The sequence below is a fragment of the Synchiropus splendidus genome, chromosome 1 (assembly GCF_027744825.2).
Source record: "Synchiropus splendidus isolate RoL2022-P1 chromosome 1, RoL_Sspl_1.0, whole genome shotgun sequence".
In the NCBI taxonomy this organism is placed as follows: domain Eukaryota; kingdom Metazoa; phylum Chordata; class Actinopteri; order Syngnathiformes; family Callionymidae; genus Synchiropus; species Synchiropus splendidus.
The window spans coordinates 70,543,066-70,569,030 of NC_071334.1; the positions used below are offsets into that span (position 1 = coordinate 70,543,066).

The 25,965-nt window shown below is 54.4% G+C and overlaps 2 protein-coding genes across 12 annotated transcripts in view; one reads left to right on the forward strand and one right to left on the reverse strand.

Annotated features, from left to right (window-relative positions):
- LOC128762105 (NLR family CARD domain-containing protein 3-like) overlaps positions 1 to 25,965 on the forward strand; it is a 51,626-nt gene that overhangs the window by 17,023 nt on the left and 8,638 nt on the right. Inside the window, exons 15-18 of the mRNA XM_053869977.1 lie at positions 9 to 2,894; positions 2,974 to 10,781; positions 10,881 to 11,043; positions 16,788 to 25,940. The gene's annotated coding sequence lies outside the window, so the exon portion shown is untranslated. The remainder of the gene's footprint in view (positions 1 to 8; positions 2,895 to 2,973; positions 10,782 to 10,880; positions 11,044 to 16,787; positions 25,941 to 25,965) is intronic.
- The window catches only part of dnah2 (dynein, axonemal, heavy chain 2), a 32,827-nt gene continuing 10,171 nt past the window's right edge, over positions 3,310 to 25,965 (reverse strand). For 4 of the 11 annotated variants that reach the window (XM_053869846.1, XM_053869837.1, XM_053869855.1 and 1 more), the window contains 62 exons: positions 25,819 to 25,922; positions 25,479 to 25,635; positions 25,313 to 25,395; positions 25,071 to 25,251; positions 24,873 to 25,011; positions 24,523 to 24,740; positions 24,120 to 24,212; positions 23,924 to 24,049; positions 23,744 to 23,854; positions 22,938 to 23,126; positions 22,730 to 22,833; positions 22,479 to 22,668; positions 22,241 to 22,421; positions 22,044 to 22,171; positions 21,813 to 21,968; positions 20,993 to 21,118; positions 20,708 to 20,926; positions 20,537 to 20,636; positions 20,312 to 20,448; positions 19,551 to 19,688; positions 19,185 to 19,343; positions 18,935 to 19,087; positions 18,415 to 18,506; positions 18,155 to 18,353; positions 16,758 to 16,982; positions 16,528 to 16,632; positions 15,735 to 15,923; positions 15,592 to 15,677; positions 15,241 to 15,371; positions 14,800 to 14,949; positions 14,580 to 14,735; positions 14,302 to 14,456; positions 12,974 to 13,110; positions 12,766 to 12,898; positions 12,571 to 12,704; positions 12,291 to 12,501; positions 12,117 to 12,233; positions 11,864 to 12,005; positions 11,636 to 11,805; positions 11,438 to 11,554; positions 11,055 to 11,219; positions 10,868 to 10,990; positions 10,661 to 10,809; positions 10,524 to 10,590; positions 10,104 to 10,254; positions 9,887 to 10,035; positions 9,687 to 9,820; positions 8,923 to 9,067; positions 8,658 to 8,857; positions 8,221 to 8,591; positions 8,007 to 8,155; positions 7,760 to 7,943; positions 7,490 to 7,680; positions 7,233 to 7,424; positions 6,443 to 6,627; positions 6,127 to 6,370; positions 5,858 to 6,006; positions 5,416 to 5,530; positions 5,142 to 5,318; positions 5,000 to 5,074; positions 4,780 to 4,930; positions 3,310 to 4,075 (listed from right to left, as the gene is read on the reverse strand). In XM_053869846.1, coding sequence (XP_053725821.1) covers positions 3,921 to 4,075; positions 4,780 to 4,930; positions 5,000 to 5,074; positions 5,142 to 5,318; positions 5,416 to 5,530; positions 5,858 to 6,006; positions 6,127 to 6,370; positions 6,443 to 6,627; positions 7,233 to 7,424; positions 7,490 to 7,680; positions 7,760 to 7,943; positions 8,007 to 8,155; positions 8,221 to 8,591; positions 8,658 to 8,857; positions 8,923 to 9,067; positions 9,687 to 9,820; positions 9,887 to 10,035; positions 10,104 to 10,254; positions 10,524 to 10,590; positions 10,661 to 10,809; positions 10,868 to 10,990; positions 11,055 to 11,219; positions 11,438 to 11,554; positions 11,636 to 11,805; positions 11,864 to 12,005; positions 12,117 to 12,233; positions 12,291 to 12,501; positions 12,571 to 12,704; positions 12,766 to 12,898; positions 12,974 to 13,110; positions 14,302 to 14,456; positions 14,580 to 14,735; positions 14,800 to 14,949; positions 15,241 to 15,371; positions 15,592 to 15,677; positions 15,735 to 15,923; positions 16,528 to 16,632; positions 16,758 to 16,982; positions 18,155 to 18,353; positions 18,415 to 18,506; positions 18,935 to 19,087; positions 19,185 to 19,343; positions 19,551 to 19,688; positions 20,312 to 20,448; positions 20,537 to 20,636; positions 20,708 to 20,926; positions 20,993 to 21,118; positions 21,813 to 21,968; positions 22,044 to 22,171; positions 22,241 to 22,421; positions 22,479 to 22,668; positions 22,730 to 22,833; positions 22,938 to 23,126; positions 23,744 to 23,854; positions 23,924 to 24,049; positions 24,120 to 24,212; positions 24,523 to 24,740; positions 24,873 to 25,011; positions 25,071 to 25,251; positions 25,313 to 25,395; positions 25,479 to 25,635; positions 25,819 to 25,922 — 9,462 coding nt within the window. In that variant the 3' untranslated portion in view covers positions 3,310 to 3,920. Of the gene's footprint in view, positions 4,527 to 4,779; positions 4,934 to 4,999; positions 5,078 to 5,141; positions 5,319 to 5,415; positions 5,531 to 5,857; positions 6,007 to 6,126; positions 6,371 to 6,442; positions 6,628 to 7,232; positions 7,425 to 7,489; positions 7,681 to 7,759; positions 7,944 to 8,006; positions 8,156 to 8,220; positions 8,592 to 8,657; positions 8,858 to 8,922; positions 9,068 to 9,686; positions 9,821 to 9,886; positions 10,036 to 10,103; positions 10,255 to 10,523; positions 10,591 to 10,660; positions 10,810 to 10,867; positions 10,991 to 11,054; positions 11,220 to 11,437; positions 11,555 to 11,635; positions 11,806 to 11,863; positions 12,006 to 12,116; positions 12,234 to 12,290; positions 12,502 to 12,570; positions 12,705 to 12,765; positions 12,899 to 12,973; positions 13,111 to 14,301; positions 14,457 to 14,579; positions 14,736 to 14,799; positions 14,950 to 15,240; positions 15,372 to 15,591; positions 15,678 to 15,734; positions 15,924 to 16,527; positions 16,633 to 16,757; positions 16,983 to 18,154; positions 18,354 to 18,414; positions 18,507 to 18,934; positions 19,088 to 19,184; positions 19,344 to 19,550; positions 19,689 to 20,311; positions 20,449 to 20,536; positions 20,637 to 20,707; positions 20,927 to 20,992; positions 21,119 to 21,812; positions 21,969 to 22,043; positions 22,172 to 22,240; positions 22,422 to 22,478; positions 22,669 to 22,729; positions 22,834 to 22,937; positions 23,127 to 23,743; positions 23,855 to 23,923; positions 24,050 to 24,119; positions 24,213 to 24,522; positions 24,741 to 24,872; positions 25,012 to 25,070; positions 25,252 to 25,312; positions 25,396 to 25,478; positions 25,636 to 25,818; positions 25,923 to 25,965 lie in introns of those variants that run through there. The other 7 variants (XR_008415525.1, XM_053869890.1, XM_053869881.1 and 4 more) reach the window with 7 other exon arrangements.

Consider the following 25,965-nt stretch of genomic DNA (forward strand, 5'->3'; position numbering starts at 1 on the left):
TGGTCAAGACTGACTCCGAGTCTCAGCAGCCGCTGCCGTCATCATGGAGAGTTTCCAACTCTTCTGAGGCAGAGTCTCAGTGGAGAGCAGCACAGAGAAAGAGTCCTCAACAGCAGTCAGAGAAGAAGCCTCCACCCTCACAGAAGCTCTTCATCTGTGGAAACGCTTCTGTCTTCAACGCCCCAAACAGCTCAGATGTCCAGCTTTTGCTCTTGTTTTCCATGAGTCCTTCATGCCACTTCCTCTCTGAAGCCTTCAGTCGTGTCCATGACTTGAACCCTGATATGAGCCCTTTGATGTGGACACTTGAGGAGCCTGTGTTTTGGACACATGGACTTTGTTCATCACATGTCACGGGCTGAAATGATCTTCCTCTGAATGCAAACCGACAGATGCTCATGACTCAGTAGGAACAGGGCTGTTTGACTCACCATGTGATCTTCTTCTTCTCACCAAGGTAGTTCCAAACACAAGACCATGTACCTGAACAATGTCTTTTAGAAGTCAGCAGTGACTCAGTGAGAAGCTACGGAGAAATGGTGTGATGAGGTCACCAGCTGAGACCTCCAACCACGGCCTCCTGATCTGGTGTGGGAAGATCAACCTGCCATTTGATGTCTGCAGGTCTTTCAACAAGCTCTGTCACGGATCACTTTGCCTCGTTTTGGACTCAACTCTTCCACAGTGAAAGAACCTGTTTTGGATTTGCTGCACTGCAGGTAGAGATGGAGGAACCTGCTTTAAAGTTCAGACGACTTCAGCTTGTGTGGAAATGTTGGTGACGCTGGTGAAGAGGCCGGAAATAAAGGTTGGTTCTGTTCTGGAGTGGAACAATGAGTTTCACCTATTTCCTCCAGGTATTTTTATTTTTCTCTGGCTGTTTCCACCTCACCCTGCAGAGAAGACACCGCTTCATTCATCTGTGAGGAGAAAATCCAGTTACCTAACAAGTTATAAAGGATATTTACAGTTTGGTGTCAACAGATGTGTTTGGAGTGGTTTCTGTTGTGACGTCAAACAGCAGGCAGAAGGAAGGACCTGCGATACTTCTCCTTCACATGCTTTGGGTGGCTCATCCTGTCACCCTCCTGCCCCCCACCTCTTCCTGAAGGTGGTGCTGTTGCTCATGTTATCTGCAGCTCTGGGGTTTATTATCATGAGTCTCTCCCCACTGAGGGACGAGTCAAGGATATCTGTCTGTCTATTGTTGAGATGTATGGAAATGTTTGTGACACTGGTGTTGCTGAACCAGATATGAGGTGTCCACAGAGTAGGAAAAGAAGCCTGCACTCTGCATATTTGCTTGGACAGGTGAAATGGCGACATAAATGATGGACATCATCCCTGAGATACAGATCATCATTTCACCCATCACTAGAAACTACTGCTCGCACTCTCATCGACCCACAGGAAGCTGATGATGTCAGCATGAATGTTGACCTGTTTGATGCCTTGGATTCATTCACAGTTGAAGCAGAGAACAGAAGCTGCTGATGTTGGAGGTCTGAAGGTCAGCAGACAAGTCAAGGTCAGGGTTTGTTGATCTCATCGCCATAGCAACGATCAAAGCCCTGAGCAGGATCACCTTCAAGAATCATGGAGCAACACGGAGCAGATGAAAGCAGCTCATGTGACCACGACTCAGCACTTCAGCTGGTATAAAGTCCAGAGTGACGGTCATTTGTGTTTCAGTCGTCAGTGAAATGGAGAAGATCAGAGTTGACCTGAAGAGAGAAGCCTTCTTCTGCTCCATCTGTCAGGATCTACTGAAGGATCCAGTCGCTCTGCCTTGTGGACAGAGCTGTGTTGAAGCTTCCTGGGACAGAGGAGATGAGAGGAACATCTACCAGTGTCCTCAGTGCAGACAGTCCTTCAGCTCGAGGCCTCTCCTGCAGAAGAATCATGTTATCAGAGTTAGTGGAGGAGCTGAAGAAGACTGGACTCCAAGCTGCTGGACCTGAAGATGTGACCTGTGACTCCAGCACTGGGAGGAAGCAGAATGCCTGTCTGGTGTCTCAGCCTCCTGGAGAAGAGCCGTCCTTCAGGAGACAGAAGCAGCTCCAGGAGACCTGCTCTCAACGTGATGAGGAGAGGTAGATGTTCTGTGGTACTGATCAGCAGGTCATCTATCACCTCTGCACTGTGGACCAACACAAAGACCACCACATTGTCTCGACCGCAGCAGAGAGAGGAGAGCGAGAGAAAGAGGTGGGTCAGAAGTCGAGGAAGGATCCAGGAGAGAGAGGAGGAGCTGAAGCTGCTTCAGCAGGAGGAGGAGAACATCAGAGAGACTGCTGATAAAGCAGTGATGGACTTCAGGAGCAGCTCCAGCAGGAGATGAATGAGCTGAAGAAGAAAGATGCTGAGCTGCAGCAGCTGTCACACAGGGATGCAGCTTCACGCTCAGTAGCCGGTGAACACGATGCATGCAGCCATGTCACTCAGCAGATGCCGACTCCACAGCTCCATGGTCCCTCCAGAGGCCAGGAGCCAAGCACAGTTCCTCACATACTCACGGGACGTCGCTCTGGATCCAAACACTGCTCACTCAAGGCTGAAGTTGTCTGGCAGCAGAGTGACGTTCATGGGAGAAAAGCACTCTCTTCCTCCTCATCCAGACAGATTCAGCTCAGGTCCTGAGTGGAGGGCCTCTGACGGGACCTTGTTACTGGGAGGTGGAGTGGAGCGGAGGAGTCTTTTCTGTGGGCGTGTACCTGGATCACTCTGCAGCGTCTCTGAAACCATGAGCCTCCTCCACAGAGTGCAGACCACCTTCACGCAGCCTCTCCATGCTGGAGTCAGGGTCCATGACACGTGTGAGTTCCTGAAGCTGAACTAGTCAACAGTGTGAGGAGGACGGCAGATCACACTTCTGCTGCTGGGTGGAGGAGCAGGTTGGAGCTGCAGGTTACTGACACAATAAACACGGCCGATATTCTCACGGTTCCCGTGTCTACGTGTTTGTATTGTCAGAACCAAGCACCACCTCAGGCACTGAACACAAATGAGAAGAGCCAAGTCACCATCGAGGAGAAGGTCAATCTGAGAGTGGACGAGGACCACGCTTCCGGACCAGAACTTTCCGAGGTAGAGGCGTGATGCTGCCCCCAACAGGCTGAGGCTGTACCTGCATGAAGGACTGTCCCATGTCTGAGGAACAAAATCTTCCCTGACATGTTGGTAGGTAACTTTATTGTGGTTTTGAGGTCTGAGGTTGAGGGTTAAGGATTGGAATTCACTCCAAGACCAGAGGAACCAGTGCAGTCTGCCCCTTTAGTCCCGCCCCCTTAGCAACCCAAGGTCTTCCGTGCGTGTGTGCTCTTCAACATCACAGTGTTTGACTCTTAAAGGAGAAAAGACAAGAGACTCCAGTGGGATTTTCAGCTTTATCACAAGGTCAGAAACACACCGAGATGATGGATCTGAACTCTCCACTCTGCTCCACCTTTACAACAACAGTCTTCTCCTGCTGCACTTTGATGACTCAGCTCTTCTGCCAGTTGCTCAGGTCCAGTGTTCCCAGCTGCTCTGGGTCGGGCTGAGCAGCCGGGTGGTCTCTCTCTCTCTCTCTCTCTCTGACAGTTGCAGGGGGTGGTCAGTGGACTCATGCTAAACATGTGGCAACACATTGTCTGCAGCAACAAACAGCAGCGGCGAGTGTTGTGCAGCGTTGTTCCAGTCAGAAGAGAGTCATCGTCAGAAAGCTCTTGTGTTCTGAACCAGATAAAGTCCGTCACGGAGGAGCTCACCTCACATGAGCTTATGTGCACACAGAACAAGGTGCGTGAGGACTGGACCAGGGACGGCAGCAAACTGACCTCCTCACTGGTCACATGACTTGGTCCTCACAAACACGCCTGGACTGTTTTACCCAAGCTCAGTCACTGTGACTCATGTTCAGGGAGTCAGAGCTTCAGACTTCAGTGGTCCAGACTCAGCACCAGCGCCGTTCCTCTCTTGACCCAGTGGTCCGGGGTCAAGGCTCCAGATTTCAGATCCACGGCTGCCACAAACAAGTCTGCGGCCGCCGACCCCGACCGCTGCGGGGAGGAGAAGCAGGGACACACGTAGACGCCTGCGACAGGAAGATGAAGAAAGGAAGATGTGCACATGTTAGAAGTGCAAAATTTAAAATGAAAAAACAAAAACAGAAGAAAGAAAAAACAAAGATAAAATATGGAAAAAGAGGAAGATGACTAAGAAAACAATTTAACTTCACTTTCAAGAACAACTGAAAACTTCTGTCTCTTTGGGCTCCTCCTTCTATTTCTTCTTTGTCTTTTTTCTTTCTTCTTCTTTCTCTGTGGCCTCCTCCCTTCAGGGGTGATCCTCCTCCTCCATCTCCCCCTGTCCTCTGCTTCCTCTGCTCTCAAACCTCCTTCACCACCTCCATCAATCTCCTCTGTGGCCTTCCTCTCCACCTTCTGCCTGGCAGTTCCAACATCTCAGCATCTTCATCTACCAATGTTCTGGCTCTCTCTCTCTCTCTCTCTCTCTCCTCTGTACATGTCCGTGTTCAAGAACAACTGAAAACAAATGGTCAAAATCCAGAAAAAAATAGATTCAAAGCACAAGACAGTAAAGAAGTGGAAGACGACCAAAGAGTAAATCATGAAACGGAACAATAAAATCAGCAAATAAAAACAAACAAGTTAGAGTGGTGAGAAAAGAGGAAGGAGAACAAGGCAAAACTGGACGAAGAAACTCGGCAACAGAGTCAGAGATGAGAAAAGCAGCGGAGGACGGCGCCCGGCTGCAGCGTCTGGAGCTCCGACTCACTCCTGGGGGTCTTCTTGCGGTTGTCCGAGGGTTTGAAGTGGACGCTGGGCATCGGGCAGAACATCTGCATGGGCTGGGCCTCCACCAGAAAGGAGTTCTTCCTGTCCCACGCTGCCCCCTGCAGGAAGAGCCCGCGCACCAGCACGCCGTCCTGCTGAGGCACGGACAGCGGCGTCACACGACCCGGTCGCTGCGGGCCGACATGGGACAGCACCGTCACCTGCGGCGGGTGGAGCAGGTGGCTGTCGTCCACGGTGGACACGGTGAACTCCCAGGAGAGCGAGTCCACGGGCTTCTGCTGGGAACAGAGAGTCTCAGCAGGCCAGTCCAGCTGCTCAACTTCCACCTGCGCCAGTCCTCACCTGGTGTTGTCGAGCGTACGACTGCAGCACGGCGGTCAGCAGCGCCTTCGGGGAGGTGAAGCCGGACAACCAGAGGAGCGCGGGCGGCCTGCTGGTCTGGACCCAGCGGGCCAGCTGCTCCACCCGCTGGCGCAGGTCTGAGGTCCACGCGGCCAGAGGCTTCAGTGACGGGTACGTCTGCAGAGACGCAAAGCACAGGTGGAGCACCAGAGTCACTCGTGCACCTCTGTTCACTCCACGGCTCAGCACAGTTTCTCTGTGTGTGTGTGTGTACCTTCCCCCACAGTGGTGGAACTTTGCCATCGTGGACACAGTTGAAGATCTCCTCCAAACCTGGTGACATCACCTCCACTCCTGTGATCCCGTTCTCCAGTTGCTCCAGAGACCACCTGACTCGCACACACACTTCTGTCTTGATATCCTTGTGGGGACATTGTGAGGTTTCTCTCCTGGCCGTCACCCTTTCCCCGGCCTCTCCCCCTCCAGGACACATGGCTCACCTGAAGCAGGACTCTGGACCAAACTGGAGCCCAGTTAGAATGAACTACTTTGACATCTAAGCCTTGTGAGGACAGGCCAGAATGTTTGTATTTCTATCCCTGTAGGGACATTGTGAAGTTTCTCATTGCCATAACACTTTCCCCAGCCTCTCTCTCTCACACACACACACACACACTCACACAGTCAGGAAGCTCCGCTCCAGCAGCGTCACTCACCTGACCGTCTCCAGCAGCTGGTTGTATCTCTGGATCTCCTGCAGCAGAACCACGTCCAGAGGACCGCGGTGCCCCTGCAGGACGGAGCTGTCGTGCTCGGTGACGGCTGACGGAATGGTGGCGCGCAGCTCCGGCAGCAGCTCCAGCACCTGCACAGGCACACACACACACACACACGGGTCACGGCTGAGGCCCTTCAGGAGCCACGGAGGTCATCTTGTGGCTCCACCTGCTGAGACAGAGGTCGCTCCACCCAGACTGTGACTCACCTTCAGCTCTCGCTCGGTTCTGCTTCCTGCTCGGCTGCCTGCAGGTGTGTGTCGGTCCCCACAGAGCAGCTGCAGGGACGTCAGGCTGCTGAGGAGCGCCCGGCTCTCCGCCATCCGGCCGCTGATCTGGGCGTTGGGGTGCTGCCCCAGCACCTCGGGCGACTCCGTGGGCGGCAGGGTGCTGATGTGGTCCAGGTACGAGGACTGTGGCCCGTCACGGGGGGCGTAGTGGGGGGGCGAGAGCCTGTCAGTCAAGAGAGTCAGAGCGGTGAGACCAAACCACGCCTCCATCCACCAATCCAACCCAGCGTCTTACTTGTAGAGCGGCTGCTGGACGACGTCGTCGCGGAAACACTCAGCCGTGTACGTGTCCAGCAGGCGGCGGTCCCACTCCTCGGTCACGTGACCTCCGTAGGTGACACCGGCCACGAGGAGCCTGAGCGCCTCCCAGGGCGCCTCCTCGTGCTGGTCCAGGTACAGGCCCAGAAGACTGCGGCCGACCTGCAGCAGCGACGGGACTGGGCTCACCACAGGGTGTACAGAAGGCTCACGAGCACGAGTCTGTCGCCGGAAGAGCGCGTGGCTTATTTGCACGTGAGGTTGCGTCCCTTTTTCCCCGCGTGTGTGGAGTTCGTGCTCGGCCACTGTTCACGCCTGTGCTGGTACTCAAGCGCTTCAGTAACGCTAGTGACCTGAGTCTTACTCATGTGGAGCACGATGTTGCGTGGATGCACATGTTTGGTGGCAGTGCGTGTGCGTGCGTGTGTCCCCGCAATGTTCGCCGCCCAGTCCGAGTGGCGTGTAGTGCCATGTCGGTCGCTAGGTGGCAACATTGTGCTGTTTATAAATCTGTGTTACTCGTGTTTGTGTGTGGATCTAGAAACGTCTGCATCATTGTTAACTAGTGTTATTAACCTGTTCGTGCTTACTTTATTACAGACTACAGATGTTGATGCTTCACTGAGTGCTGCGATGAAAGAACACTGAATCAGGACCATCCTCCTCCCGTAGCCTGACCGATACTCCACGACTTGAACTGCTGCAGCGCCTCATTGAATTCGGTGCAACCACTGCTGTTTAACAGCTCTCGGAGCAACGCCACACACCTCAAAGTCCGCGGGGGAGAATCTGTAGCTGCGGTTCCAGCCCAGCTGCAGCATCTGGCTCCTCTCCAGCAGCACGCTGTGGAAGAAGCTGAGGGAGAAGAGCAGCTTCCGGTAGACGTTGCTTCTGGAGCAGTGGGCCAACTCGGCCTGGGGCAGCTGCTGGTACAGGCACCTCAGGTTGGCCTTCACACCCTGGACACACAAGACGGCATCAGAGGACTGTCGCTGAGACGGTGGCCGGGTGAGGGGGGGGTGACCTTGGGAGGCTCCCAGCTCATCTTGACGCTGGCCTGCAGGAGCCTGATGGGGAACTCCACGTGTGGAGAAGAACTGAGCCACAGCCTGAAGTCTGGGTGGGGCTCCTGCACCTCCAGCTGCTCCACCACTCTGTCCAGCTGGGGCATCCAGGACAGCAACAGGTGGCAGTTGGCCAGAAAGAGCCAGTGACCTGCAGGTCAGAGGAGACGCTGACATGAGGCCCGACTCTCATGATGAGCGGAGCCACACTGGCGGAGGAGGATGACCACCGTTTCTCACTCCGTCCTCCAGCAGCCTCCCGGCGACCGGAGCCTGTCCTTGTCCCAGGGAGAGAGTGTGGAAGCGGCCACTCATGCCGGAGAGCTCGGCCAGCTGCTGCAGCGGGCCCGCCGGGTCGGCTCCAGGGGACAGGATGAAGAGGAGAGGAGAGCTGCTGCAGGACTCCACTGCCACCTGAGGAGCACCCAGAGATTGGGTCATCGTCCTCTCAAGAAAAAGCCCCTCACAGACACTCACGGCCTTCAGGTCCAGAACCGGAGGCTCCACGAAGCGGGCGCCGAGCGTGTTGGTGACGAAGGAGGCGACGCAGGAGGACACGCGGTCCTGACGCAGGCAGCGGACGATCAACATCTTCTGGAGGTGGCTACACTTGTTTTCCCAGGCGGCTGAGAGGAGCAGACGCAGAGACGTGTAAGGAGGAGCTTGAGACAGGCCGTCACCTCACCCTGACCTGGAAGCGGCGTGCTCTCGGGCTGGGCTCCGCTGAACCAAACGTGCCACTCGCGCCGGTCCAGCTCCAGCGAGGTCACCATGCCGTGGAAGTTGGGAAGCTTGTCCAGCGCACAGATATGATCCCAGCTGGAGTCCGGCAGCCAGTCGCTGCACGGGTTGTCCACCTGACCATCCAGAACCTGAGGAGATGATCCACAGCTGGAGGTCTTTGTGAGGTTCTCAGCAGCTACAGAGCTTCTTACCTGACCACCTCCCAGGAAGAAGTTGTACTCCTCCCTGTTGAGTTTGCCAGACGCCTCCAGGATTCTCACGCACATCTGGAAGCTGAAGAGAAGCTTGTGGCACTGGAACAGAGTACGGCTCACAAACCTACAGGAAGACCAGCGGCTGTGACCATCATCTCAACACTTGAGTTCCTGGCTCCACTTCACTCACCTGTAGACAGCGTATGTGTGGAAGCTGATGAGGTTGGCGAGTCTCTCCTCCAGCTTCTGACTGCGGCCGCTCTTCTCCACACTCTGGACGAAGAGCTGGATGTAGGTGTCCAGGGAGAACTGGTACATGGGATCCAGGAGGCTCAAGTCGCTCAGGAGGAAGAAGAGCATGGAGGCTCGCCGGGCGCACGAGCGGTACTCCTGTCAGGGATGCAGAATCACGGTCAACGCCCCCGAACCACCCAACTCTCCTGCTCAGGTCTGACCTCTCGAGCCGAGTCGATCTCCTTTGCAGTTCGCAGGCTGCTCTCCAGCTGCTCGCTGACCTCCGAGGCCGTTACTTTGGAGGTCTGGAGAGTCTCCACCAGCTGCTCCTCGTCCAGCAGCGAGCCGCTCGCCTCCTTCAGCAACCTGGAGGTGACGAACATCTTCAGACACTCAAGCGACTCAGACGTTCCTCTACCAGAGTGGAGATGTAACCTCTCTCCCTGGATAAACCTTCTATTCTGAGAAGCAGCAGCTCTACTCAGAGACTTTGAGGGTTGCTTCACCTCACTTCAAACACCTTCTAACTTGTGTGTTTCACTAATCTTCCGTATCTGTTGGTGCGCACAGGTGATCAGTGAAGAGCCATAGATCTTTGTGGCCGCTCTTGCTCTTCATTGACTGACCAAACAAGCCCCACTGTCCCCTCACTCCAGAACTAGACCCAGAAACTTTCCATGTCTAACTCTGAACTGCTGGTCCTCATCCTTGCTCCCTCAGAAGGACCTGTCTAGTTCTGGCCACGGGGGAGGCTGGTCGGAGACCTGAGGAACCAGCTGGAGCTTCACTGTCAGAAGATGATTCCTGCCTCATGGACGCGTGAGAACCTTCTGGGGCTTGATGATGTTTGAGTGAATGGAGACCTCACAGGTGCTGCCTCTCCAGTTCACCTCAGAAGGAAGTCAAGAGGGGTTTCCCCTCACTGCGTTTCCGTCTTCTCTCCATGAGGAAGAAGATTGGAGAGTCACAGAGGAAGAGGACTCACCTGAGGATCTGGTCCTCCAGCTGCTGCAGGTTTCTCTGTCCGGAGGAAATGCGGATCACCAGCGAGTCTTTCTGCTCCTCCAGCTCAGGACGTTCTTTCCTCACCACGACCCCCAGAAGCTGAGCCTCCAGACCCTGTCAGCGCACACACAGCACCAGGTCACCAATGAGACTTGAGTCGGTCGCTGCTCCAACACACACCTGCTCTTTGACAGCAAAGTTGACGATGGTGGTCCTGCTGGAGGTCTCAGGGGCGTAATGGGGGTTGGACAGGTTGGTGGCGATGTAGAACCTGAACTCAGGGTGAAACTCCACGTCCTTGCCCGCCAGTCTCAGCAGCAGCCGCCCGCCTGAAGCACACACCCACACGGTTCAAACACTCCATTGTGTCTTGCGTGACTCGTGTCGCGCGTCTGACCGATCCGAGTCAGGGACTTGTTGAGGAGCGGCCAGAGCGACGGGTCCAGCTGCTCCTGAACGTTCTGGAGCAACACTGGATTCCCAAACTGGATGGCATCCTGCAGAACTCCCAAGTAGTCTGGCACCTGGAGGTCCACCACCTTCAAACCCTGATGAAGCAAGAACCATGAGAGGAACATCTCAGTTGTTTGTCAGCAGGAGAAAGCTGAAGGCTCATGGTCCACCTCCAACAGAGCAGACGGTGTGAGGAGCTTCACACGAGGACTACAATACTACTAAAGACACTAATCACAGAACCTCTTTTCCATCTTCCCCAAGAACTGACAGTGGTGAGGAAAGCTACCAGGAGCTCAGAAGACCTCGTCCAGGACGGCTCAACGTCACAGAGCATCAGCAGGACCAAACTCGCCACACTTACTCTGCTCATTTCCATTCTCTTGATCCACCTCACTGCTTGACCTTGAGGATCCACCATCAGAGGCCATCTTGAGAACGACCAAACACACTTCAGTCACTTGCTCCTCAGACATCACCACATCCTGTCTCCCAGCTGACCTGCTCCCACGTGTGACGATGAGCCCGTTCTCGGTGGAGAACGTGTCCGAGGGAAGACCCTGAGCGTTCCACTCCCTCACGGCAGCTGGCTCGGACAGGAAGTCGGCGAAAGTGAACCCCGGTGAGAACCTGAGTCCCAGACCCTGCATCTGAAGGTCGGCAGGTGAAATATAAGAAGCTCCGGTCATGATACTTGTGGTGTTTCACCTCCTTCATCCAGGTGGAGAGCAGCTCGTCTCTGTATCTGGACCGGAAAGGACCCATGTAGGAGAGGCAGGAAGCGGCGAGTAGACAGTCTCCCAGCAGGAACCCCAGCTCCTCCTCCAGACCCTGGACACACTCCGGAGGTCACACAGATCTTCCTGAGGTCCTACAGTGCAGAGGTGAGTCTTACGGCAACCCTGTCCTCCCAGCGGACCCTCTCTCCAGCCAGTCCCTTCACCAGTTTGTCAGCCCGGTCCAGCTTGACCTCCATCTCCTCGGTCCTCTTCCTCAGACTGTCCTTCAGGGACAGTTTGTTGCCATGTTTCTGCTTCAGCTGCTCCAGCTCGTCCCCCAACTGCAGCACAACCACGAGAATCACAGTCTACCAGTGTCCACAGTCACATGAGCAACACCCGAGGTCCGGCCGCAGGGCCTTCTACGGCCCTCAGTCTGTGTTAGAAACGCGTCTCTTCAGCTCTTTGCAGTCTTAAAAACAGTGTTCAAACCACTCTTCCACTTCTCTGTTCGAAACACCTTAAGCATTATCGCACGAGTTCCATCACTTTTCATCACCTTCTGCAGTGCATTCTGGGATTGACTGAGCTCCGCTTGTTTCTCTGCCAGCTGGGCCGCGGCTGCGTTGAACTGGGCTCTCTTGGGCTTCACGCTCCGGTGGATGTTTCCGTAGGCCTGGAGGACGGGAACACGGGAGTTTGCTCCACTTTCACACGACTGTTAAGATTCCTCGTGGTCCTCGTGCTGGTGTTTCACCTCGATGGCTCGCACCCACATGCAGAGCGACCTGGCGGCCAGGGACACGTTTCCGATCTTCTCCGGGTCGAAGTCAGAGCTGCGGCAGTACGAGCCGACCTTCTTCATCACCTTGTCCGAGATGTTGTCCTTGTCAAAGGTCACCAGTGTTCTGATGAAGCTGGCGTCACCTGAGGGTCGATGTTTCCCGTCAGATCCTTTCATACAGGTTCAGCTTGGTCGACTCACCCAGCTGTCTCTTGGCCTCCGTCCACGTGGCCTCCTTCTCCAGAAGAGTCATGACGGCCTGCATCACCGTCTCCACCATGGCGGGAGGACGACCGTACGACTTGATCTCAGTCATGTCCGTCTTATTCAGAGACTCCAGAGCCTTTGGAGGAGAAACAACTCCAGCACTGAACATTGTTGGGTGGATCTGGTACTGAGCTTCTGGTGGAGAACATCACGACCTTCACCACAAACAAGCTGGTAGCTGGTCTACCTTCTTTGCCTCGTCCAGTGCGGGCAGAGCCTGGTCCAGGTCTCTCTGGGCAAGGTCAGCCAGGACCTGACACTGGTGCTCCTCCGCCTGGACCTTCTCAGCGTCTGCTCTCACAGCCTGCACACGAACACAACAGCTCCAGGCACCTGAAAAGCTGGACCATCTGCTCCTCACCTTCTGCTGCTTGTCCGCCTCCATCTTCTGCTGCACGATGGCAGACAGGTACTTGTCACACTCCAGCTGGACCTCGGCCATCTGCCTCCGGGCCTCCTCCAGCTCCGCCGACATGACCTCCACCTTCTCTCTGGTGGTGCTGACCTTCAGGAGTCCAGTCTGCAGCTTGTTGACCTGCAGCTCCAGCTCATGCCGCTTGTCTGCCAGGAGTCTTCAGCAACAAAGCACAGTGATCAGCTGAAGCCACTGCCGCAGCCTCCCCTGGCTCTTCAGCTGTTACTTCTTGTATCCGGAAACCAGGTCCAGGTAGTTTGTGGGCCTCACGTAGCTGTGTCTCCTCAACTCCGCCGTCATCTTCTGGGAGAGCAGAGTGGCCGACCGATGCACGCTCACACACACGCTCGCCACCTTGGCCTGTCACACAAACAAGCGTTCCGACAGGCTCCCAGCACCTTGGTGGGGCCTTCCTCCTGACCTTCTCAGCTGCGCCCACATCCAGCCCTTCCAGACGCCTCTCCGCCACCTCCAGCAGGGCCTCCTCAGGCCACTTGCAGAACCAGTCGATGGTGGTGCTGTTGAGCAGAGCTGGGAACTGCAGCAAGCGGCTCCTGTAGACACACACTCGACTTAGTCTCCTCAGAACCACTCTGCTTCAATAAGGACCAACAACAACCCTCGGTCACCTGAAGCTTTCTCCTGGGCTCAGACACAGGACCACGTGGAGGTTGCTGCGGACCCTTTCCATCAGGTATCTGAACAAAGAGTGGGGCGTCTCGGGCACGCTGTCTCTCCTGGCTGAGGCTGACAGGCTGCTGCAGATCTGGATGTTTCCAATCCACAGTCATCAGAACAAACACAAGCACTCAGCATTGGTGTCGTTGGAGCTCTCCACCACATTTTCACAGTCTCGTCTCAGAATGCACTGCATCTATACCGGACTCCGGAGGGGTTTTTTTTTAAATTCCAGAAGATTATGTGCACAATTTTGCAAGTGGAAGATACGCTAGAGAGATGAAGACAGGACAGGTGAAGTTAGAAGACAGGACAGGTGAAGTTACAGGATGCAGAGTTAAAGAAGGTGGGGGTTTGAAGTACTGAGGCTCAACTGTCCAGGGCCATGGAGAGTGTGAGGAAGAGGTGAAGAAGCGGGTGCAGGCAGGATGGAATCATTGGAGAAAAGTGTCAGGCGTGATGTGTGACAAAAGGGTGTCGGCAAGGATGAAAGGGAAAGGGTCCAAAAGGGTGGTGAGGCCAGCAACGTTGTATGGTTTGGAAACAGTGGCACTGAGGAGAAGACAGGAGGCAGAGCTGGAGGTAGCAGAGATGAAGATGCTGAGCTTCTCTCTGGGAGTGAGAGCAGGATGATGATCGGGACAGCACATGTGCTCAGGAGTTTAGGAGACCAAGTCAGAGAGGCTGGATGGAGATGGTTTGGACATGTACAGAGGAGAGAGAGAGAGCCAGTACAGTGGTAGATGAAGATGTTGAGATGTTGGAGCTGCCAGACAGAAGGTGGAGAGGAAGGCCACAGAGGAGATGGATGGAGGTGGTGAAGGAGGACATGAGGTTTGTAGGTTTGAGAGACTAGGAAGCAAAGGACAGGGGGAGATGGAGGTGGATGATCTACTGTGGCCACCTCTGAAGGGAGAAGCCGAAACCTGCACAGTCGTCTCTGGGAGATGTTGAGATCCAAACGTGACGTGGTCATGACACCAGTAGATGATCACATTCACTCTGCAGTCACTCATTGCTCACTCTGACTTTCTAATGTACCGTAGAATTTTCTCACAGTATAAAGGTAAAACAAATGTGTCTCGTGTTCAACTGATGATGCTAAAATAAACCTTATATTTCAGTTCATCATTATTTCCATCAGAGTTGTGACGTGTGTGAAACATCTGAAACTACCACTCGGCCACACAATAACAGCCCTGCCCTGATTTCACAGCCAAGAGGTGAAGCGGGGCTGCAGTGAATGAGTTTCCAGACCAGGGGGCGCTCAGCGACTCACCTCCACAAACTCATCTGTGGTGAAGAGGTTGGGAACGTCTCCGCCGCTCATGAGGTTGTGGACCTCCTCCAGGAAAGACGGGTCGGCCATCTCCCCGAGCAGCAAGACTGTGGCTCTGTGGTCCACGCCGGTCTGCCGGTACAACTTCTTCAAGTCTGCGGGCAGAACAGAGTCACTGGCCGCACTCGACACCCGGCTCCGTGGAAGCCACATTGCAGGAGCGGAAACTGGAGTCGAGCGGAGCATCTTCCCGCTATGGAACAGGATGCATCACTCACCGTCTCTGAACTCCTGCTTGGTCGCCTCCACCTGGTAGACCTGGTAGTTACAGACAAAAGCCGCCAACTTGGAAAGACTCTGTCGACCAGAACTGCTGACGCCGACCAGCAGCATGTGTCCCCTGGGCTGTCTGATGACCCGCAGCACACGAGCAACTGCAGCAGAGGGCCTCCACGTCACCGCTGGAACAAGATGTGCTGCGAAAAGAGCCGGACTCACTGTGGTCGATGGCGTGTCTGAAGAGCACCAGGCTCATGGGCACTACGCCCGGCACCTCGTTGTACTCCTGCAGCTGCCTCTCCAGGAACTCCTTCAGTCCTTGTGAGTCCCCCAGGTCCTCGTACACCCGCGGCTCACTCAGGAAGTCCCCTGAGGAAACAACATCACAGGTCTGGAATGAGCCGTGGGGAGGGTTGGAAGTCATCAAATACAAGTCCCGCACTACTGCAACCAAGTGGGTAGTTGTACTGATACTCAAGTAGGATCTAAAGCAGGCCATCTACTTGGCAACTTTCCAGCTCCAAAGTGGTTTCTGAGAGGAAACAGCAGAGACAGGAGCGTGTCCCATGCACATTAACAACAACAAGTCCTGCTTTACATTGGTGTTTTTAACCCTTCAACTCTGCCAGCAGAGCAACACTGTCGCTGCAGTGAACCTACCAAACACTGGAGGCTGTTTGCTGGGACAGATGCTGTGGAAGGTGAGGTCAAACTGAGAAGCCAGTTTCTCCGTCAGCAGGGCAACAAAGGCTTCAGCGTCGCTGCGGTCGACGAGTCGGTCGGAGAAAACCCTGCAACAGTTCGATTTCACATGGTCTTTATAGAGTCACAGCAGCCAAGGAAAGCAAAAAATTCAGCCTGTGATGCATTATTGAATTCCATGCTGCACAAAATAACACCTCAAAGACTGGCTGAGCGCGTCTGTCTCCGTGACTGACTTCAACTGAGAAGCCCTTTGTTTTACCATCCCGCTTGAGGATTGCAGTGTTTCAAAGCAGAGTGTTTGGTTACCTGAAGCACTCGTGAGTCCAGAGTCTGGCCAGGTTGCTCTTGGTGTCGTGGAAGTCTGGGTGGGCTCTCAGCAGACCCTGGAACACCTGCCGGGCGGGGAACCAGTCAGTGATTTTGCGCTGGGCTCGCCGACCCGGGCTCACCTTGGACACGTCCCGGAGGTTGAACAGGTAGTGTGTTTTGGTCGGCGTGGGCCGGAAGCAGGCGCTGACCGACTGGAAGAGTTCTAAGGTGGCCTGGACCAGAACCTCGCCGATGGGCTTCACGTCCTCCTTGAAGCCCTGGAGCTTCTGGTGGATCATGGTGCTGTAGATTCGTCTGATCTGAGAGTCCTGATCCACACAGAACAGAGCGCGTTGAGATGCTTCACACCTGCTCCAAATGTGTGTAGTTCATCGTAAATTCCAGCTCCCTCTAGTGGCTTCTTCGACTTAGATTTTAATTGAAGTCAGGGTCAACCACTGTTTTCCAGGGGAGGAGTTCACCTGTGGCACAACTAGTTCATTCACCCTCTCCCTCTCTGGGAGGTCGCAGCACCACGAGGTCCAGACTCCCTCTCTTCCTGTGGCTCTGTTCCAGGTCAGCTGACCTCATCACCTCCTGGGAATGTCCTATGTGTGTGAGTGGGTTTGTTTATTCTGCCTCATTGGGACCAATACCACTATCCTCACATGGACCTTATGTATTTGTGGGGACCTTTTGCCAGTCCCCACAGGTCCAAACCTCAATTTGAGGATGAAGACTTCAAAATAACTGGGTCTTTATAATTAGTTCCAGTTTGGTTCAGGGAGGTTTTGGAGGGTAAGGTTTAGGGGGACAGGCTGGGGAAAGGGTTACGTCAATGAGAAACCTCACAATGTCCCCACAGGGAGAGCAATACTAGCGCGTGTGAGTGTGAACTGGAGAGGAGCAGAACGCAGCTGTCGGCGGACTCACCTGAGGGGGGGTCACGTTGATGAGGTTGAAGCGACTCTGTAAGCGGCTGGATATGAGAGTTCTCCCTCCACCAGGGGGCCCCATCGAGGCCAGGAGCCGCATGTCCTGGAGGCACAGCAAAGCGTCTAACTCCTCCACTAACTCATTGGCAAAACTGTCCTCCAGAGAAACCTCTCTGTTCCTGACAAACGCTGCCAGTGTCAGAGACCTACGAGAACAGGCTTCTTCACCTTGACTAACTTGGGCGTCTGTCTCTGCAGGTCGTACCAGAACCCGTGGTCCAGCCAGAGTCTCAGCAGCTCCAGCGGCGGCCGGGATCCGAACGCGTCTTTGGCCGGCACGTTGAGGTCGTCCAGGAAACACAGCAGCGGCTTCCCACCGGCTGGAACGAACACCCCTTTGGTTCTCTTCTCCAGGCGGCTCTCCACGACGGCCCGGATGTTGTTGGAGGAGGTCTGGAGAGTCAGGAGGAGGTGGAACATGAACCCCACGTGCAGACTTTCTGAACCATGTTCAGCTTCACGGTAACATTTAAGACGTGCACGACCATCAGAAGGAGTTTTTGTTTTCCACACTGATCTCAGACAGAGGTGTTCTGCTGGATGGAGGCCCGGGGGCCAATGCTGGACTGGCTCCAGAGACGATGGCCCAGTCCCATGTCTCGCCCTCAACACTAGCTTGGTTCGGAGCGGCTGGGACAGCGCTTCACTCACGTCACGCCTCATTGGCTGCCGTGTTTTGTTTCCTGTGTATGGAGATGTTTTGGAAGCTCCAGCGTTTCTGCAACCTCGTGCATCGGCGCTGATCATCTGACTTGGTTTGATGAACCAACGGAGGAGAAATGGGCGGAGCTTCGCCTGTTTTGAGGTGCGTCGACGCTAACGTTAGCCTGGATGCTAGCTGACTGTTGTTTGCTAAGGAGGAATAACAACACACATTAACAGTGTGTTGTCGGACACGGTCGCCCCTTCAGGTCAGTGACATGTGACACGAGGAGAAAGTCAACAAACTGAAGAGTTGTCCTCCTCACTCAACTGTCCCTGTTGTTTATAAGTCGTGTTATTCACGTCACACGTCGGGGTCCTGGGAATCCATCCGCACTTCATCTCCCCACTCGGGTTCAAGTCAGCTCCGGAGCCTCGGTTTGAAGGGATCATGTCAAGAGATGACGGCGAGTGCCCTCGGTCTCAGGAGTATTGGGACACGCTACCCGAACCCAGTGTTAGGTGGAGACTTGGGACAGGTCCGATGCCTCCCAGAAGAACCTGAACTTGCGCAGTGCTTTTTGCTGTGAAACCTTGGCAGATAAGAATGACTTGCTGGATGAGTGACTAGATCTGAGATTCTATATTTCTAAATGTATTTTTACCAGTTTGTTCCGAAACCCGCCCACCCAAAAAACCCACGTGTACAACTGCACTTGAACACAACCTCAAAAATGAAGAACTGATTAATATCATCAACCTGTTCGACACACCAAGACAGGATGAGTTGCTTGCAGAGCGATTTCCAATTGAGAGTCGTTGTAAGAGGAGAGAAACTGACGGGCTGCCATCACAACAATCCCGCTCCCTCACGCTTCAGTGACATGAAAAGTCTGGATTCAACACAAGAAAGGATGAATCACCTGTGACGACATGTTGAGAGTCAGGCTGCTCCACTCGGATGACTCCAGCTCCTGCAGGACACTCTGGGCCACCAAAGTCTTCCCTGTTCCCACTGGACCGGTGAGCAGCACTGGGTACTGGGCCAGGACCAGAGACTTGACCAGGAAGCGGTATCGAACCGTGTCGACGGTGGGAACCATGATCTTATAGAAAGGAGCGCTGCAGATGGAGCAGAGGTCACTGACCGGGACCGATGGCACCAAGCGGACGGGCCACTCACCTGGCGCTGTAGCGCCAGCTCTTCGGCAGCTGCTCCTCGAACGACGTCCAGGTTCTGCTCTTGGTGTCAGCGTAGTACTCATACACAGTGTCCTGTGGCAAAGGAGCAAAGATGAAGCACACAAGAGTTCAGGGTACCACTAATGTGAAGGGTCACTGAATATTCCTACATTCAAACAGCATCCGTCAAAACACCAGTGCGATATCTCTGTGTTTTAGCTGGTCTGGGTCGGAGTGAGCAGCCTGTTGGTCTCTCTCACCCTCTGCGACAGTCGCAGCCTGGATTTGAGTGAGTGCCACGCTAGAAGGAAACTGAGCCTTCCAACTGAGCTTCTTTCTGGCTAATACATAGTTCCGCCTCAGTGACCCTGCAGCTGCGTGACCCGAGGAGCCCACACAACTACTGAACCACCGTCGCCGGGGCCCAGGTGCAACAGTTTAGCAGTTCAATGACCGGTCGCCCTGTGTCCTTCATCTCTCTGCCACACTTCCCTCAGATCATTCCGGCCACACCCGCTCACCTTGATGGGGAACGTGCCGTCCAGCTCTCGCAGGAAGCTGTCCATCCTCTTCCGTCCGTCTGCGTCCACGGACGCACAGACGGACCAGATCAGACTGAAGGTGAACCACAGCTCGATCATGCAGCCAACGCTCTCAGGGCCAGACACCACCTCCTGGAGGGGAAGGGACCCACATGAGTGGCGAAGACGCAGAGCGACAGCCCGACGAGGTTCTACAGGAGCAGCACAGTCACAGCCAGACTAAAGTTACCTCATAGCTACATGAGGCCAGAGAGTCGTAGAGTCGACAGAGGGAGGAGACGGCGCTGAGTTCGCTGACGGGGATCGGCTCCCTGCAGTTCCTCCTCTTGAACTCCAACGTGCGACTCAGGAACTTGTCGAACAAACGCCTCAGGTGGGCCACTTCATTCTGCGTGGAGAGATGTGCACATCAGCTCTCCAAGTCTGAAGAGCAAAATTCCTCTTTTACAATTCAAACATGGAGGACAGGCAGAGCGTCTCCAGTCTGTGAACAAAGTGTTGATCCAGTTTCCCAGCGCCCTCACACATCATGGATGTAGAGCCACCAGACTGAGGTGGAGGGGGTTCAACAGGAAGGACAACAATCTCACAAGACCTCATGTCTCTTGTCCAGCCAGGAGTCGACGAGCGGCCTCCATCCCAAGAGAGCGTTGTCGTGGTAGACCATCCCACAGCGAGACACTGTAGCTGGAGACGCCGCCGCCAGGTTCTCCACCTCAAACAGCAGAGACACCTGCAACCACACACGTTACTGTCGTGACAAGAGCAAGTGGGCCACACTCATCGCACCCGGTGAGGCCAGCAGCACGTGTCTCCCTCACTCAAAATCCTCTTCATTTGGCAGATTTCGCACCAAAACACAAACATGACCATCAGTGTTCTCGCCTCGTGCTCAGCGTTTGGAAAGCTAGAAGGTTAGGTTAGGTTTCTATGTCAAGCTGCCATCTCTCTGGAGGCTTCTACTCGCACCTGCCACCAAAATATACACTGAAAGTAAACAGTAACAAGCATCCAGCATGTCTGTTCAAAACAGCCTTGAGGTGGAGCCACGACATGTCAGGGGATCCCTGAGGAACGCAAGGAAAATATCTGACAAAAATACGACTTTCTTTATTTCATGAATTTAGTGATTTTAACGTGTTTCACTTGATGATTTTTTTATTACAACAGACCGTCTGAGGGACGACCTGTTTCTTAGAAACAGCTAAATGAAAGAACAGGTTTTGTCAAGAACCGGGGTGAACATTTGAGCCTAAATCCATCGGATGTTCTTCACAGACGACGATTTAAATGGGGGGAAGCATGTTTGTCGACGGCGGATCTTTGCACGTGAGGTCCAGGAGAAAACCCACTCACCTGTCCTGGCACTGAGATTCTCTCTCCACTGAGGAGCGTCAGCACCTTGTTGTCGTCCATCACGGAGTCCATGCGCTCGACCCACAGCGGGTCCACCGGCCCGTCCAACACGATCCACTTCTCCTCCGGCCCCTCGTCTACGAGAGAAAAGGGGCGGGTCAGACGGGCTGCTCTCTCTCTCCCAGACACCGAGCAGATACTAGCTGGACGCTGAGTGACAGGGACCTGCACACGTGGACCTCATGATGGAAGACAGAACTCCATCCCTCTTGTTCTCGCCGTACAGCTCGCCCAGGCTCATGGACTTGGGGTTCAGAGGGAAATGCTTTCGGGCCATGAAGAAGAGGTTGTTACACAGACGTCCGCACACAGCACGTGTTGGACTCCCAGACTGACCTGGACCTGCTGGTACTCAGGAACCCCACGCTGGTGGAGCGAGCTGAGGGCCCGCTGCAGAGTCCTCCAGGTCACAGTCTTGCCACTGCCCGTCTCACCCACCAGCACGCAAGCGTGTCGACATGTCTTGGTCTCGTAGAGTTGGAGGACTTTGGAGATGGAGAAGGACGTCGCCTGGTAGCCGCTGTGACGGAGCTCCGCCTCCACGGCTTCCTCCAGCTGTGAGGGGCAGCGGAGAATTTCATTTCCAAACGTCTCGATGAATGAAGATGCTGGTCTCCAGACCTCTCTGTGAGCTGTAGCCGCCGCGTCTACGGACGGGAACAAATCCTGTAGGAGCCCGGTGAACACCGGCAGGTCAGCTGAGGTCAGCTGGGCCAGATGCATGTCTTTCACAGCCACCAGCAGGATCTGCAGACACAACTTCCATCTTCACTTAAGCGCATGGGATCAAGAAGCTGCTTTTGCTGTCCAAGTACTGGAACGCTTGAGGCCATCAGAGGGCAAATGACTCTGATGAAGACTGCTCCGCCAGCAGGAGGCGCTGGACGCTAGCCACAGAAAACTGTGGCAGGAAACCAGAGTGCACAGACATGAGGCACGTAAGTCGTTTTAGTATCTAATCTTGCCCTGAAAAGATAAATGTCTTCACTGTTGTTTTCTTTGAAGATCATTCTCCTGATGAGGTGTTTTTCATGAACACAAAATCTGTCTCTTCACATTTAACCCCAATATGTTGCTGTTTGAAGTCACATTTTGATGTTCATGTCCTCAGATGTCAGGGCTTCTCTGTACCTCCATCGTTCTGTTCATTCTTCAACCGTATTACTTGCTCTGCTCCGACGTTTTCATTTAACAGTCTGAAAACACATATGTGTGTGTGTATATTATCGCCACCATGTGACGTGTAGTACTATGGCATGAAAATAATTTCATGTTACATTCCACATTCTAAATCTGTCCAGTTTTTAGTGTTGGTAGTTTTGCCTAGAAGGACACTTGGCTAAAAACCTCAGGTAAACGCTCCCTCGGTACTTCAGGCAGGAAGAGAGCTTCCTGCTGACTCAGCAGCTCCCTGTCAGCCCAGCTCCTCCCACCGAGTTACCTCTTCTTCGTCCGAGACATCGGGGCAGGCGCGGCGCTTGCTCCCGGCGTGCCGCAGCAAACAGCTGAGCGCTCGCAGGCCAAAGTCGTAGTGGGCCTGTCTGGAGAGCAGCTGGAGAGCCAGCGAGTGCAGGGTGGAGACCTTCTTCGCCAGGGTCTCAGACAGGAGCAGCAGAGATCAAAGTCAACATCCGTCCCGTTTTGGGGAGACAGTCTGCAGACTGGCTTCTACCTTACACTCCTTGAAGCCTTCCGCCAACAGCGTGACCTCAGCGATGAGCGTGGAGTCTGGCATCAACATGGCGACGGGTCTGAACATGGACTTGAGGTCATCGGGAAGGTCAGCGTGAGCGGCGCAGCCTTGAAAACAAGCGGCATGTTGTCCATCTTTGCTCCGGGAGACGACCGTGGGAGTGACAGGTGTCCTACCGGGCTTCACAGTGATGAAGACGCCACACGAGCCCACCAGGCGGATGAGCCGCCCGCCAAACTGCAGCTGCTCCAGTCGAGAGGAGAGCGCCGACAGGACGGAGAGCACCTGCTGGGCCACCACCGACAGCACCTCCACCTTGATCCGCTGGAACTCGTCGAAGCAGCCCCAGGCTCCGGTCTGGAAGCGTTGGTCCGATTACACCGGTCAAGCACCAGAACTCTGCTGGTTTCTCACCTGCGCCAGGCCAGAGAACAAGCTCGCCATGGCCCTGTAGTCCAGTCCTTCTGAGCAGTTCACCACCACCACGTGCATCCCCAGAGCCTTCCCCAAATCCTTCACCGTCTCCGTCTTCCCAGTGCCGGCCGGACCGGTCAGAGAGCCTCCTCGGTGCAGGTGCAGAGCGGTGGTCAGAGTCACGTAGCACCTGTAAACCAGCTGTGTGAGAGGTGGAGCGCCACGGTGACTCACCTGGTCAGCTGACCCACCTGTCGGTGAGCGGAGTCACGGCCAGTCTCCCAGAGTTCCCCTGGTACTCGTAACCGTAGCGGAACTGAGTGTGGGTTTGTCGAACTGTGCAGTCGTCTAGGTCCTGTTGTGAGAAGGTGCAGGTTGTGGAACACAGCGCCATCAAACAAGACAGGATTCCTCCAGCTCCTGAAGGCATGGTCTGAGCCGTGCCTCGTGGCTTGGTACCTTCTCCCAGTAGAGCCGCAGCTGACTGAGCCACTCGAAGGCGTTGGCATCCTTGCAGCTGACGCGGGCCAGTTGGTCGATAACGTCCCGGGCGTGGACCTCCACGGTGACCAGAGCCACCATCTTCAGACGGAGGACGCTGGATAGATCTCCACGGACCATCTCCGAGTAGCGCTTAAGCATGGACACCTGGGAGCAGGGTTCACAGGAGATCGGCCTCTTGTCTAGTCTCTCCTCAATCTCAAACCTGACTCACTTCAAGAAGCGAATTGTTCGAAATCCGAATCGATTTTTCCCATTACAATGAATGGAAAAAGAACGAATGCGCTCCAAGCCTTAAAATAGTCTTTTGTAGGAGTGAATGTCGAGTGTCTGCTGCAGGTGGCTGTTCCTCTATGTGTGTGGCCGCTGCATGTGGGAGGGGTTGCCGAGTGAGTGACGTCTCTCCAGAAGTGAAGAGGTGCCCGGTGCGTGTCCAGCTCTGAATGTGCGCTTCTGTGCAGTTTGGTCATAAACCAAGTCATGCTCTGTCCCAGACTGGCCTCGTCCCTGTCCCAGCTCCAGCCCACAACAGGACATCAAACCCTGGAGTGGGCGCTCGAGTTCTGGATTTTTGTTCAAAATCCAAATAAAAAAATCTCAATTTTTTTTTTTCGAATTCCGATTTGTTCGAAGTCCGCGACGTTCGAAAACCAACGTACTGCCGTACTTTCTTTCTCGGCAGCGTCTTTTTAAGGACGTACTCAGAGGTCAGCAGTCAGCCAACTTTCCAGCAGCTCCAGCAACGATAAAAACCCAGACATTACCTGCTTCTCTTTCATGGACTTGAGAGAGGACTTGTTGCCAAACTCCTTACAGTTGAGGAGAGCTTGAGTGACCTCACTGGTCCACTGGATCTGACTGGCTGTGATCAGCACCTGGAGAGGTCCAGACCAGGAGTGAACAACTTCATCACAGAATAGTGGAGCTCCTGAGAGGCAACCCACCTGGCCCGGCCAGTCGTTGAGCCACTTCTCCCTCTTCCCCTTCATCATCTTCAGAGCGTCCAGACAATCCTTCAGACTGGTCTTCAGAGTGCGACGCATCGTGGACTCCACGTCGCACAGCCACAGCTTCACGCACACCAGGAGACAGTGTCAACAGAGAACTCAGCCCACTCTTCCGTCTGAAATGCAACTGCACCTCCACAGCTTTGTCCTGCTGCACGCTCTGGATGAACTCCACCATCTCCCCATCTGCTGAGGCCATGGAGGTCACTTCATTCTTCAGACCCACCTGAAGGAAACCACACCGCCCTCATTATTCATCTTCATCCTCCTCCTCCAGTCCCACCTCACTCTTCTCTTCCTCTCCTTCATGGCAGACATTCTTGGTCTCTCCTCTCGCTCCACAACAGCAGTCCTCCCTAACTTGTCCTCGTGTCCCTCAGATTGACTACTTTCTGATCCTCTCCTCTCCATCAGCGACCACTAATGTCTGCTCTGACCTTGCAGTGGCCACCCTGCTGCATACTCTTCTTCACCTCCTTCACCTCTGTCCAATGAAGAGGCCTTCCATCCTCCTCAGACTCATGAGAAGAACCTGCCTTTTTCATGTGCAGACTCCTGATGTTGCTGAAGCACTTCTTCAGGTGTGGCTGCATGGCCTCCGGGTTCTGGGACTGACCCAGGACCTCCAGCAAGTCCATGCTGGACAAGAAGTAGAATCGTGGGAAGATCTGCCTCTTGGCTTCCAGGTACTGGTCCAGAGCTTTCTGGATCTCCTCCAGCCTCACACTCATCTCCGAGAGTTTTGCAGGCAAACCTTTGGGAGACAGTGGACACTGAGATCAGTGAGAAGGTTCAGGAACATGTCTCCACAAATTATTAGGATTTGGGTTCCTATTCTTTCACTAGCGTCTGTCACAAGGTCAAACACCGGGGTGTTCCACAGTACCAGGCTGATGGGTTCCCCTCAAGGCGTTATTCTCCCGTCGGAGTCGCTCCATGACAGCTCTCCAACTGGAACTCACGTCTTCAAACTGCTCACACTCCCGAGGACGCTGCTCCTGGATGTCCTCTCCTTGGAAAATGTTCTGTACGGAGACACAACATGATGAGATGTCAGAGTGAGGTGCGACCCTAGTGTCCGCACCTCCAGGTACATCCACTGCCGCTGCACGGTGAGGAACATCTCCACCACTTCCATGGCGTGCGACAGCTGACGTTCCCGACGCTCCACTTCGTGCTCAAAGGCTTTGACGAAGCAGGACCCTCTCATCGTGGACAGCACGACCTGGATGTCCTCCAGAGCCTGCACCACCTCCTCTGACCCCCTGAAGAGGATCGCGATGAGTGACAACGACTCTCAGGAGGCAGGCGAATGACGTGGCAGACCTGAGGTGGTAGTGGCCTCCATCCTTGTACGGTGCAACATCCAGAGATGTTTCCTCCCACGTCTTTGAAATCTCTTCCAAACCCTGAAGTTCAAAGCAAGTGGAGAAGTCCAACCAAGTCAGTGCCGGTTCTGACATGGAATGTTCTGAAGCAACAGACGGCAGACCTGCTCGATGGACACCTCCTTGGTTGCCGCTTCAGATATCTCACTGATCTTGTCTGCAGACTTGTCTAGGCCCAGAGAGATGATCTTCTCCAGGGTGAAGTCTGGACTGGTCTGGTCGAAGGAGCACTGCAGCTCGTCGCAGATCTGCTTCCAGTGTCTGAAGAGAGAAGTGGACCACTGAACATGAGGTTTTGCTGAAATGTTTCCAGACATCTAAGGAGGCCATGTTCTTCTCCTTCTCTGCCCTACTTCCTTCACTTCTGTCCTTCCCTTCTCCATTTCCACAGTGTGTTGACTAAACCATCTCAGTTTCTAATGAGCAGATATACAGGTTCAATACCGATCTCTCATGGCCAGGTTCTTCAGGTTTACAAGGAGAGGAACCAGTCTCTTGAAGTGATCCACCTTGTTCTTGGAAGAGTCCAGGATGTCCCACCTCTTGTCCTGGAAACAGCCGAGTCAGTGAGTGAGTGAGTGAGTGAGTGAG